At 39.5% G+C, this 13,597-nt stretch overlaps 1 protein-coding gene across 2 annotated transcripts in view; it reads left to right on the forward strand.

Annotated features, from left to right (window-relative positions):
* Positions 1–2,123: 2,123 nt before the first annotated feature.
* LOC141442616 (uncharacterized) overlaps positions 2,124–13,597 on the forward strand; it is a gene marked incomplete in the record, with an annotated part of 17,936 nt that continues 6,462 nt past the window's right edge. Inside the window, 7 exon segments of one of the 2 annotated variants that reach the window (XM_074107635.1) lie at positions 2,124–2,353; positions 3,586–3,699; positions 4,956–5,228; positions 7,179–7,295; positions 8,934–9,035; positions 11,172–11,280; positions 12,113–12,249. In XM_074107635.1, coding sequence (XP_073963736.1) covers positions 2,306–2,353; positions 3,586–3,699; positions 4,956–5,228; positions 7,179–7,295; positions 8,934–9,035; positions 11,172–11,280; positions 12,113–12,249 — 900 coding nt within the window. 2 annotated transcript variants of the gene reach the window in all.

The raw sequence follows: 13,597 nt of genomic DNA on the forward strand, positions 1-13,597 counted from the left end.
GTGTATTAAATATGATTTTAATCTAATTATTGTTTTCCCTCCCGTAATAACACTTTGAAAGCCACACTTAAAACCTTACGCAACAGTGGCGCCATCTAGAAAGACAAAAAACGATAGCCCTCATTGAGGCCATCGTCCTTCCGTATACAAGCATGGAATAACGAGCAAGTGTGATTGGTTAGGCAGTTGTCTCACCGCCAGCGAGGAAACGATTGGCTATCGACTATTTTCTCGCTCAAGAAACGAACAAAAGATAAAAGATCCTGTGTGAGTAAAAGAGACACATATATTAATAGTTGATCGCTGGCTGTTCACACTGTCGGCGAGAACTCGCTCTTACATCTTTTGTCGCAGCGACAAGAGCTATAAAACTCGCTGAGCTATAGATTCGCTCAGCGATGACAGCTTGGCGGCCGCCCCGCACGAGCGAGTCGAGTGGAGCGAGTAATCGCCCGTCGCACGCGAACACTCGCTTACAGCCGAGCGACAAAACTACACTCGCTTCTCGCTGCTCGCCCACTCGTTTCTAGTTACTCGCTGTACTCGCTTCTCGCTCATCGTCGGCGGTGGGACAAGTGCCTTATTGTAACACTATGACTATGTTGCGCAAGCCTTTGCACACGCTTGCAATTTACTTTAGCATAACATTTAATACCTATCAATAAATCAGTTGTCATTCAGCACTCACCTCGGTCGTTCTCATTTTAGCATTCTCTCAGACCTATCATCTATCATCGGACGTTATCATCTTATATCAATTATCTTCAAAGTAGTGTAGCCTAAACCCCCTACATTCTTTTTGGTCCTTCGAACCTTTGACCTAGTGCGAAATTCGATTAAATCAGTATACTTGTTACTCGTGAGTGCATTACCTATACAAGATGGCTATTACATTATGGTACCATTCAATTATAGAAAGAGATCCCTCGATTTCGTCACAGTATAAGTAATGAAAAATTGCGTGCTCATTCTAGTCGGTCCGAATCGTAGGTGCGAAAAGTTGTGAAATATATTATCTAGATACCTTGATTATCTAGGACCTTGTGCAAGGTCCGCCCGGATTGCTACCACCGTCTTGCTCGCTAATCCTGCCGTGAAGCAGCAGTGCTTGCACCGTTGTGTTTCGGCGTGGAGAGTAAGACAGCCGGTGAAATTACTGGCACTTGAGGTATCCCATCTTAGGCCTCTAGGTTGGCAACGTATCTGCAATACCCCTGGTGTTGCAGATGTTTATGGGCGGTGGTGATCTCACCATCAGGAGACCCACTTGCTCGTTTTCCATCCAGTCGAATAAAAAAAAGATATTAATTATTCAGTATTTATTCATTATGGAATTTTATCGCCCCCCCCCCCTTCCAAAATATCTATACCTACACCTTTATTCCACTAAACTAACCAGAAGGTCGATGATGTATCCTGGAATGGTCTACATCTATTTGATGCTATAGCATAGCTGGTTAGATATTTATGCCATCGACTTTAAAATAATGCTCGACTGTACAATTAGTGAACAAGTAGTATTGACAGTTTTTTGTTTATAATTATACGAGCTTTTGCCCGCGACTTCGCCCGCGTGATTCGGTTATCGCGCGCTGTTTCACTCTCTGGCCGATACATAACATAAACTATCTCTACTTATGCCAAAAATCACGTCGATCCGTCGCTCCGTTTCGACGTGAAAGACGGACAAACAGACACACTTTCGCATTTATAATATTAGTATGGATACTCTTTACTGTACAAAACGGAAATACAAAAATTTGCTGCACTTTGTTTATAGAATGTTGAATTTCACTTGTTTATATCATGTTTGTGGAATTTCAATTAATATCGACATTTATATACTTATTGAATTTTATAATTATAGTTTTTATTGTATTATTTAAATGTAAGGATTCCATCTTATAAACTATTCAAATTTCTTGTCTTTAAATCTAGCGGTTGAAATTCTGGGATTTAATTCAGGGGGGGGGATTCTGGGATTTAATTCAGCCCTGTCTGTAGTTACCTTGGGAATTTCAGGATAATAAGTACCTATTCTGTGTTTTTCTAGACGTCTATTCTAATCTATTTTTTATTTCTATTTTTAATCTATGTAAGGTTAGAGACTTGGCTAAAAGTCTCGCTGTCGAGCCAAAAACTCCGAAAAAAACAACAAATGTCACTTCTGTTTGATGAGGTTATGTTTGGTTTGTTATTGATTTAATTTCGTGTAAATTTCGCTTCTTGTGATTCTCGCTTCTTCAACTCTTCAGCTAGTGTATAAAGCGTTATTTAAAACATATTTATATTCATTTATCCAAGAATGATGTCGGATGTTGAAGAACCGCCAACAAAGGTTATAAAAATGGATGTAAGTATTTGTAATTTGTAGTTCATAATTTGTTTTTTTCGTTTGTTTCTACCGTGCTTAATATACATAATATTTTTCGTTTATCAGTCAGTAAAATCTGTAATGCCGTTCTATACTCATCTTCCTTTTTCTCTGGAGTTTGTTCAGGGAAATTATACATATGCCATCGGAAATATTTGTGTGCAGTGTGCACCTGGGGGGCAACTACGAAATTGGGAAATCGAAGTTCGTATCGTACCGTCTCTATCACTCATATTAAACAGTATAAGCATCAGAGGGACGGAACGACACGAACTTCGATTTTCGAATTTCGTATGTTGAAGAACCGCCAACAAAGATTTTAAAAATATGTAAGGTGAAAGGTTAGGGCGGTTTCACAAGCCAAGATACGAAGTTTGAAGTTTGTATATAAAAAGGTACTCTGTGACCACTACTGCCAATGATCAGCAAAAGTGTATATTGTCTTTGACCAGTTTTTAAATAACAGTTTCTAAACGTTGGATGCCGTGAAGTGCTTGTTGCGTAGCCGTAGTGGGACAAAACATTGACGGTACAATTTTTTTGAGTCGCGGGAAATCCAAAATCACATTCAAAATGGGGTCACATGATCAAATTTATTGCTGTAAACGAGCGACGGGCGACTACATGTGGCCGCACCTTTAGCTTTGTTTGATTAAATATTGGTTCAGCCATTTTTGAGTTGTTGAATTTAGAATTGATAATGTCAGTTTTAATTTGGCTAAGCTGTTTAGGGTTGTGAAATGCTTCTAACTATATGATACAACTAGGTATTGCCTGCAATTCCGTCTGCATGGAATTCGTTTATCACTATCCCGTGGAACTTTGCAATTTTCCAGGATAAAAACTATCCTATGTCTTACCCTGGGACTCTAAACTATCTGTATACCAGATTTCACTTAATCGGTACAGCGGTTTAGACATGATGGGGTTTATAATAATAGTAGGCTTGTGCAAGGTCCGCCCGGATTGCTACCGCCATCTTGCTTGCTAATCCTGCCGTGAAGCAGCAGTGCTTCCACTGTTGTTTTGGCGTGGAGAGTAAGACAGCAGGTGAAATTACTGGCACTTGATGTATCCCATCTTAGGCCTCTAGGTTGGCAACGCATCTGCAATACCCCTGGTGTTGCAGATGTTTATGGGCGGTGGTGATCTCTTACCATCAGGAAACCCACATGCTCATTTGCCATCCAGTCGAATAAAAAAAAAAGTAGGATAACTTGCAGATGGAGCAGGCGTCTATGAATTCCACCATGGAAGGCCAGGAGGACCAGGAGGAATGGCTGAGTGAAGGCGTCCTTACTGATGATGACTATCTAGCAGGAAATGTATGTATTTCTTTTTTAATTCCACTGCTATGTATATTCAGTGCTTAGATCCAGTGATTTATTTATTTAATTGTATGGCATACATTGGAAATAATATATATAAAGTTACAGAATACAAAAATAACATTGATACAACATGCTAAATGTCAGTGGCGTGGCGTCAGATATTTCCGTGGGTATAACTTTACTTGCCCGAATTTCATGTGCCGTAATATTCAACCGCCATAATATTGTTTCTTATAAATTAATTTGCACTACTCATTGTTTACCATATTAATCAAATGGCAGAATCTTTGTTTCCCATAATATTTCAATAATTTAATTTTTCATATACATTGTAATCCATAAGTATCACATCCCATAATGTCATTGCCATCCATGTAAATGGTAATTATCGACACTATCTATATACTGTTAAATCCATACTTACGTCAAACAAGCCTTTGAATTAGCTAAATTTTGCCCACAAAGGTTAGGTTAGAATTGCGATAGCGCCTTAACTACGCGGAATAGAAGCTCCGCGCAGTTTATTCTTTATTTTTACCAGCAGGAAAAATAATAATGTAGTGTATTTCTAGGTTTTCTTATGGCACAATTACTAAAAGGTACCTACTTATATAAATGCAGTTTAGTATTAAGCGTGCTTGGTTTATGTTCGCTTCCTAAGCTACTCTTATTGTGAACTCTATTTTATTTTTTGTATAAATAAATTAAAAAAAATTACAGTCGTTCAGGCCCCTATCAGATGTTCAGTTCTGAGGAAGAAAATAATACATAGCCAAGATGGATTCAGAAAGAAACACTATTTAGTATGGCGTTTGAGTATTCTATTACTTAAATAATATTATTGCACTTAATAATTTGTAAAACAATACATATTACATTCGTATCATTATGGCATCTAATTTTCGGGAAAATAAAAATATAAAAAATATTTTTTCTACTAAATGAAACATTCGGGCAAATTAAATTTCGTTCATATGAAATTCGGGCAAATTAAATTATTGCATATAACTTTCGGGCAAACAATAGATAACCGTTGAGCCATGCATCTGCGTCCGATGTGAGGTATGTGAGTGATGAAAGAGACTCAGTCTTTTAGGCTATGTTTCCACCAGAGATAACCGAAAATGTTTTGCGATGAATGTGTTTGTTTTGAACCAATAGAAACTTCCACAACTTGGTCCGTCAAACAATAAAAACAGAATGATTACAATGACCCCTACGTACCAATGTAATGTGGTATTAATTTTCAGATATCACAAGACCAGAAACTAACAGATGACACCATGAACTCGACACAGATGGAGCCAGAGCCCCAACCGGCAGCGCCAGAACTCAAAATGCAGGAAAGCATTAAGATGGAACAGAATATAGAAGACACGTTGAACAACTTTGAGAAGTCTGAGAGTGAGAAGAATGAGAAGAATGATGCGTTCGATCAGCTGTTGAAGAAAGAGAAGGGCAGTGATTTGGAGCAGTCTGAGAAGCATAGCGATGATGATGGGCACAACACTGATGATTTGTTGGTGAGTTTGAGCTTTAAAAAACCTTTTGATAAAAACTAAAATTATACAAGTGTAGTGATCTACAATTCTGTTATATTATAACCCTCCCTTCCCTCGCCTTGCTCACGTCACAAATAGATGGGCCGAATATGGGTTTCACCGAATACGAATATTCGGCCGAATGTTCGGTAAAACTTTTACCGAACCGAATATTCGGCATAATTGATTTCCTTAGTAGAAACTAGAAATATGATTAATTTTTTGTTTAAATATTGCAATTTCATCATGCAACTTGATTAAAACAAAAAAAACTTGCTTAATTTCTGACAATAAAGACCTGATTGATTATATTATTTTATTACAAAGATCACTGTAATTTAATCTCAAAATAGCTGCATACTACTTATATTTTGTTTTTAATTAATAACCATCTTTTTTATCTTCTGTTCTTGGAAATAAAGCTACCGTGACAACAAAAACATAAAGCCTCACTGTACTTCATAAAATAACACATTTAACACTCAACTCATACATGGCTCAATACAGTAAAAATTTCGAGTACCACATTGCTGAAAATTTGGTGATTTAGCCGAATATTCGGTTGAATACGAATATTCGGTAAACTTGCCGAATGTGCCGAATACCGAATATAATACGAATATTCGGCCCATCCCTAGTTTCCACCAGAGATGTGCGAGGTAGCTGAGCGGCGCGAGGATGTGTAGCGGGCTCTTTTCAAGTAAGCGAGCAAGCAAGCAAGTCAAGTAAGCAGGTTTTGCAGGTGGTAGGACCTTGTGCAAGGTCCGCCCGGGTTGCTACCACCATGTTGCTCGATAACCCTGCCGTGAAGCAGCAGAGCTTGCACTGTTCGGTTTCGGCTTGGAGAGTAAGACAGCCGGTGAAATCACAGGCACTTGAGGTATCCCATCTTAGGCTTCTAGGTTGGCAACGCATCTGCAATACTGTGATGTCATCTCCATTAAATTTTAACCGTCGGTTAACGCTAATCAATGGATGGTAAAACAGCCCCTAAATGTGTTATTTTATGAGGTACAGTGAGGCTTTATGTTTTTGTTGTCACGGTAGCTTTATTTCCAAGAACAGAAGATATAAAAGATGGTTATTAATTAAAAACAAAATATTAAGTAGTATGTAGCTGTTTGAGATTAAGCTACAGTGATCTTTATAATAAAATAATAAATTCAATCAGGTCTTTATTGTCAGAAATTAAGCAAGTTTTTTATTTTAATCAAGAGTTGCATGATGAAATTTCAATATTTCAACAAAAGAATCATATTTCTAGTTTCTACTAAGGAAATCAATTATGCCGAATGTTCGGTTCGATAAAAGTTTTACCGAACATTCGGCCGAATATTCGTATTCGGTGAAACCCATGCTCGGCCCATCTCTAGTGGAAACGCGGCCTTTTGCCGAAGTTAACGGGAATCAATAAAAACAGTATATTTTGGCTAGACTCTCCGCACTTGATCGGTTTTTAAAGTCGCTTGGGCTAAGAGAAAAGTATGTTTCAGCGAGCACTTGATCGGTTTTTAAAGTCGCTTGGGCTAAGAGAAAAGTATGTTTCAGCGAGCACTTGATCGGTTTTTAAAGTCGCTTGGGCTAAGAGAAAAGTATGTTTCAGCGAGCACTTGATCGGTTTTTAAAGTCGCTTGGGCTAAGAGAAAAGTATGTTTGACGAGCACTTGATCGGTTTTTAAAGTCGCTTGGGCTAAGAGAAAAGTATGTTTCAGCGAGCACTTGATCGGTTTTTAAAGTCGCTTGGGCTAAGAGAAAAGTATGTTTCAGCGAGCACTTGATCGGTTTTTAAAGTCGCTTGGGCTAAGAGAAAAGTATGTTTCAGCGAGCACTTGATCGGTTTTTAAAGTCGCTTGGGCTAAGAGAAAAGTATGTTTCAGCGAGCACTTGATCGGTATTTAAAGTCGCTTGGGCTAAGAGAAAAGTATGTTTCAGCGAATGTTAGGCGGTGACGATAACAAGAAGAAGAAAGTGTTGAGCTCCATCCGGGAAAAGAACGCGCGGCGACGCGCGACGCTCTCTAGCGACGACGACGATGATTACATATTTGAGGTGCGTAGCTTGTGTTATTTGTTAGGGTTCCGTAGTCGATAATTTTTTTTTAACAAATAAGTCCCATCTTAGGCCTCTAGGTTGGCAATGCATCTGAAATACCCCTGGTGTTGCAGATGTTTATGGGCGGTGGTGATCTCTTACCATCAGGAGACCCACTTGCTCGTTTGCCATCCAGTCGAATAAAAAAAAAAGTAAAACCGACCAAAAAAAAAAAAAAAAAAATGGAACCGACTACTAAACCCTTGAAAATATTTTTCTAGGTACCTACTAGCTCGAAGTCGGTGACTCAGCACGAGCCAGCAGGAATGGAACAATAGTCGTCTCTCACCTACATACTATGGGTTTCAATCGATCCTGCTGGGTCGTGCTGAGTCACCGACTTCGAGCTAGTAGGTACCTAGAAAAATATTTTCAAGGGTTTAGTAGTCGGTTCCATTTTTTGTTATTGTTTTTTTTGGAGTCGGTTTTACTTTTTTGTCATCCACGGTCTTCTTCATCAGGTTCAGTTTACCAAATGATACTTTCTGAATGTAAATGCTTATCTTAATGCTAAAAATGCCAAAATCGCCATAGATGTGCCTATAAAATTTGAGGTTTGCCCTCGATTTCCCTAGGATCCCACCTCAGAAGTATTCCTTTCAATTTCGATTAAAAAAATAATTTTGAAAATCGGTCCACAATTGACTGATTAATAAAAAAATACAAACATTGGAACATAGAACCTCCTCCTTTTTTTGAAGTCGGTTAATAAAATGAAATAAATATACTTTGTTTTTTTTTTGCATTAGAAAGATGGTAAGCGACCTCGACGTGTCTTTTTATTGAAAAACACTTTGAAGCGGTTTAGTGTTCCGTAGTCGAAACGACAAAAACGGCACCGAGAACTTAGAGCCCGTTCCCACTTGTCCGGTGTGGGATCCGTTTCGTGTCGGATGTCAGTCATTACAAGCTTTTATTTAGTACCTGTCCCGTTGTCTGTCTGTCTGTCTGTAATCAAATCTTGCAAGTTAAATTTGACCAACTTCCAGTAGTCGGATTGACTTGAAATTTTGGAATACTTATGTGACAATACTATAATTTGGTAGTGACATCCTGGTAATCCGGCCAGGATCGTCTCCACAGGACGGAACTGCATCGGTTAATGGCATCGACTTGAAATTTGGTATGCAAATGTAGTTTGGGTGCAATGCAAGTTAAGTCGACAAAAAGTACAGTCAGCAAAAAAGCTCGTGTTAAAAATTATTTTTTATGGTTAGAAAATCGTGTCGGGCAAGTGTGAATAGCTTCATATAAAATGTTCTGCCTCTGCCACTGGAACATTTGATTAAAATCCGGGCAATTTTGAGTTTGTTATTTATTTATTTTAATTGTAATTTGACTTAAGGTATAATGAAATAACTGTAATATGTATTAGGATTTTTTTTCTTGCTAGTTCCCTTTTTTCTCTAATAACGGCTCGTATTTAGAAAAAAAAAACATATTTACAAAAGAAAATAGAAAGAAACTCTAATAAATATGTGAAAGTAAACTTTTTTTTTAATTTACATCACCAGTAAAGGCTACGAAACCCTACACTATGGTCTGACATGCTCTTGACCGGTTTTTCAAGTTGTTAAATCTATTATTATTCTTCAGGGCACAAAAATGAATAGATTGAAGGTGGCCAAAAATGCTTTGATGCGCAAACCGGCAGCTAAGGCCGAGCCCGAAGACATGAGCGACAGGGACAGTGATATGGTAAGTGTGAGATGGACATTCACTGTATGCACAATAAGTAAAAGGGTCAATCAACTTTTTAGTGCTGTTATTCAGTCCGGTAACTCAAGAGACAGTGATACACTTTGTTAAAAAAATGTTTCCAATGACTATTGCATGCTTAGGAGATGCCATGAAGGAAGCCATGCGTTAAAGCTGTCACAGCTCCTGACTATTACGTAGTGGATTTGTACCCCATAAAATGATACTATTACTGAGACTCTGCCGTCTGTCCGTCCGTCCCAGGGCTCTATCTCTCAAGCCGTAATAGTTAGACACTTGAAATCTTCACAGATTATGTATTACTGTGGCCGCTATAACAACAAATACTAAAAACAGAATAAAATAAATATTTAAGGGGGGCTCCCATACAACAATCGTGATTTTTTTGCCGTTATTTGCTTGATATTAATAACGGCAACAGGCAGATGCTTGAAATATTCACAGAATCTTTATTTGTACAATCGCTTTCAAAATAAATAATTAAATTAAAATAAAATAAATATTTAAGGGGGGCTCCCATACAACAAAATTGTTTTTTTGCCATTTTTTTTTTAAATAGAAATAGAAATAGAAATGGAAACATAAACATTTATTCGCTAAACGCACAAAAATAATAACGAAAATACAACAATATGCGAACTCGCGAAGCGGTCCCAGCTCAGCATAGTGTTGGCCGGGTAGGCCAACGCTGGTCTTCCGCTGTGATTTGCTAGTGTCTAATGTTGTATAGATAATGGTACGGAACCTTTCGTGTGCGAGTCCGTCTCGCACTTGGCCGGTTTAAATTAGTAACTCGGGAGACCATGACAAGCTACACTAAAAAGTTGATCTTTCATAACTCAATAGAGCCAGAGCCCGCGGCGGCCAAACCTTGGTTATAGTATAAAAGCAGAGAAGCCTATTCGTTTCTCGAAGGGCCGGCAACGCATCCGTAACTCAGCTTGTGTTATGGACGAACTAAAACAATTACTGTGCTCACCCGTGACCTTATGATAGCTACGTTTATGCAAAAAGAACACACTCAAATCCATCTATCACCACCACCACACTACACTGACGCGTTTCGAACTCAACCAGAGCTCATCTTCAGAGCAACACAACCGTACACCATGCTACTAGATGTTAGACTAACAACCACAACTCTGACGCTCTGCACGCCAGCCTCACGAGGCTTATGTACTTTACTTATTCTGTGATATTAGTAGCATATATTATAACAGTCTTTTTAAGAAGCTGCCACTGTCGTCTCTTAGACAACAGGACAGAATAACAAACAAGAAAAGGTTGATTGACCTTTTCTTTTAGGCTGCGTTCCCACTAGAGAGGTGAGAGGAATGTCTTTTTCATGAACCAATAGAAACACTTCATTTACCGTAGCCTCGCACAGCACGGCTCTAGTGAACAGCTGAGCGGAGCCAGGCTAGGTAAATAAAGCGTTTCTATTGGTTCGGGCTTCAAATACCGGTAATAAGTTGGTAACGTTACCTCTGTCAAACAGATTTAACGTTAAATCGTAATTAACGGTAAACGATGTACCGTTAGTTTTACAATTTTTACCGGTATACAAAAATTAACGTTATAAGTTAATGTTAATTTAAAAGTATCGTTAAAAGATTACTTCTCACTTTTACATGATAGCGGCGTCCTTGGTCATCATTCTGCTAAATCAGAACATTTGTTTATGCCATTAAATCTACTCAACAACGATATGTATGTGCTTGTATGTAATTCGTATCAAACAATAATTAAGAATTGCTATTTCTTACGGATTATATTATGCATTCACGATTATAATTTTGATCCCTACGTTTTTAGTCCATTTCAAGTCTCAAGGTCACGGAAAAACTGAAAACAAAAATTGCCGAATGAAGTAATGTTACTTTTTTAACGTTATAACAATGTGAATTGGGTAACGTTAACAAGCCCTACTATTAGCTACTATGTAAAGAAAATTTACCGTTATCAAGTAACGTTATTATTTAAGGTATTTTTACGATTTTACCGTTACGTAACGTTACTTATAATGTGAATTTGGTAACGTTAACAAGCCCTGCTCGCAACACATCCTCGCACATCTCTGGTGGAAACTGAGCCTTAACAAAATGTTATTTTTAGTCCGAAGAAGATGTGAACACTGTGAAGAAGATGTTTACTACGAAGCCCCAGGCAACCAGCGGAGCCCGAGCGCCGGCGTCGCGGCCCTACACTGGGAGCACTAAGACTGGTGCGTTTTTCAGCTATCAGGGTATCGACATCTATGTACCTTACGGCACTAGACTGGCTGTTTGGAACAAAACGCGCGGCGCATCCATCCCAGCCTATATACGTCCCACTGCTGGGCACAGGCCTCCTCTCAGAACAAGAGGGCTTGGGCCATAGTTCCCACGCGGGCCCAGTGCGGATTGGGAACTTCGCACGCACCATTGAATCGCTTCGCAGGTTTGTGCAGGTTTCCTCACGATGTTTTCCTTCACCGCAAAGCTCGTGGTAAATTTCAAATGTAATTCCGCACATGAATTTGGAAAAACTCAGAGGTGCGAGCCGGGGTTCGAACCCACGACCCTCTGCTTGAGAGGCGATAGGTCAAACCACTCGGCCACCACGGCTCCAATCGGCCACCACGGCGCGGCGCATCAATCATCAATATTAAGATTGGATTTTGGAGTCTTTTGTATTTTTTATTTCAACTCCAAATTTTGTTACTTTTACGGTCATCCCGTGAAATCCATATCGAAAATACAAACTGAAACATGCATGCACAGAAAAACCAGAAAGAGACCAGCGCTGGGAATCGAACCCGGGTCCTCAGCATTCCGTGCTGCGTGCTGTACCCCTACACCACCACTAGATAGATAAAGATGTCGCTAGTGTCGCTGCTTAAGTGTCTAAATAAGAAACAAGTAAGCCGAGATATGTGTTGCATAGGAGAAATTTGTGTCTGTACTCCTGTCCAGTGCTGTCCTGTCAAATTTCTTACTTCCATGCCACGACAACAATCTACTATAGTTTACTCAGAAATGTATGCTATTGAATAAATGAATAAATTTGGTCCACAGATAAACCCAAAACCCCCTTGAAGCAGTATACTAACAAGTCCAATTCTCTTCTGAAGCCGCAAGAGAAGAAGAAGGAGCCAGAAGAGATCATCAACGAGGAAGAGTTCTTGGACGACGATGATTTTGACCTGGACGATGTGAGTAGCTTGCCCAGGGTTGGAAGTCGGGAGGCCCTGGGGTGTCGATTGAGCGGAGGACCATACAGCGAAAAATAGCAATAATAAATAAATTAAAAAGTAAAACCGGCCAAGAGCGTGTCGGACACGCCCAAGATAGGGTTCCGTAGCGCACCAAGATCTCATAGCAGCCAGACCTTCGTTATAGTATAAAGGCTGACAGTTTTTAGGCTTCCGTAGCCAAATGGCAAAAAACAGAACCCTAATGGATTCGTCATGTCTGTCTGTCCGTCCGTATGTCACAGCCACTTTTTTGCGAAACTATAAGAACTATACTGTTGAAACTTGGTAAGTAGATGTATTCTGTGAACCGAATTAAGATTTTCACACAAAAATAGAAAAATAAACAATACATTTTGGGGGTTTACTCATACTTAGAACTGAAACTCAAAATTAACTGAAACGAAAAACTTGGCCGCTTTTTTTATATACAGAGTGATCAATCCAAATGGGTCAGTATGGTGAAGTCAGAAACTATGAGAGAAACTAGATGTTTTTTTTCACTTATGAGCAATAATAACAAAAAAGAGATTTTGACCAGGTTTGATTCCCGGTTATGTATGAAAGTTAAAACAAAAAAAATGTCATTTTTTATTAAATCTAAAATCGAAGCCATGGTTCCTAAGAACATATTTCGCTATCTCTCATAGTTTCTGACTTCTCCCTACAGGCCTATTTGGATTGATCATCCTGTATAGTTCTTACGCAGGGAAGAACGATCCCACGACTATGAATTGAATTTTGGATAGTTAACGCTTTAGAAAAAACCACGTATCAAACGTCATAAAATTTCACCTCAGATTCGTCATACTATGAAACATAATTTTTATATATTCTGTTCGGAATGATATTAGCAATCACTTCCTCCATTGCCAGACACTTTGTAGGGGTGCAACCCCTGCCAGAAAACCCTAATAGTACAATACTGTAGAGGCCGGGCAGTAGGGGGTTGCCGGCCAAGCAGATATAGACTAGAATAGGGATGCGAGGCCGGCAACCCCACGTTCCGGCCGAGGCTTGTATAGTGCTTTCCTCAAACATGACTTGAAATAAAATAAAAAAAAACAAGAAATGAATCTGGCGGGACGCTAGTCTGGTCGCCCTGTTGTGTGGCTGCTGGCGGCGGGCGGCTGCGGGGCGGGTGCTGCTGGGCGTGGGCGGCGTGCGTGTCGCAGGGCGCGCGTTGAAACAAAAGACGGTCGCATTGCCGGCCAGCGGCCTGCAAAGTTGTATGAAATCTCTTTGCCGGCCGCTAGTGACCGCGCGCACGCAGCTGAGCCGCAGCGCCTGCAGCGCGATACTTCCCATG

This window comes from Choristoneura fumiferana, chromosome 26, assembly GCF_025370935.1.
Source record: "Choristoneura fumiferana chromosome 26, NRCan_CFum_1, whole genome shotgun sequence".
Classification (NCBI taxonomy): domain Eukaryota; kingdom Metazoa; phylum Arthropoda; class Insecta; order Lepidoptera; family Tortricidae; genus Choristoneura; species Choristoneura fumiferana.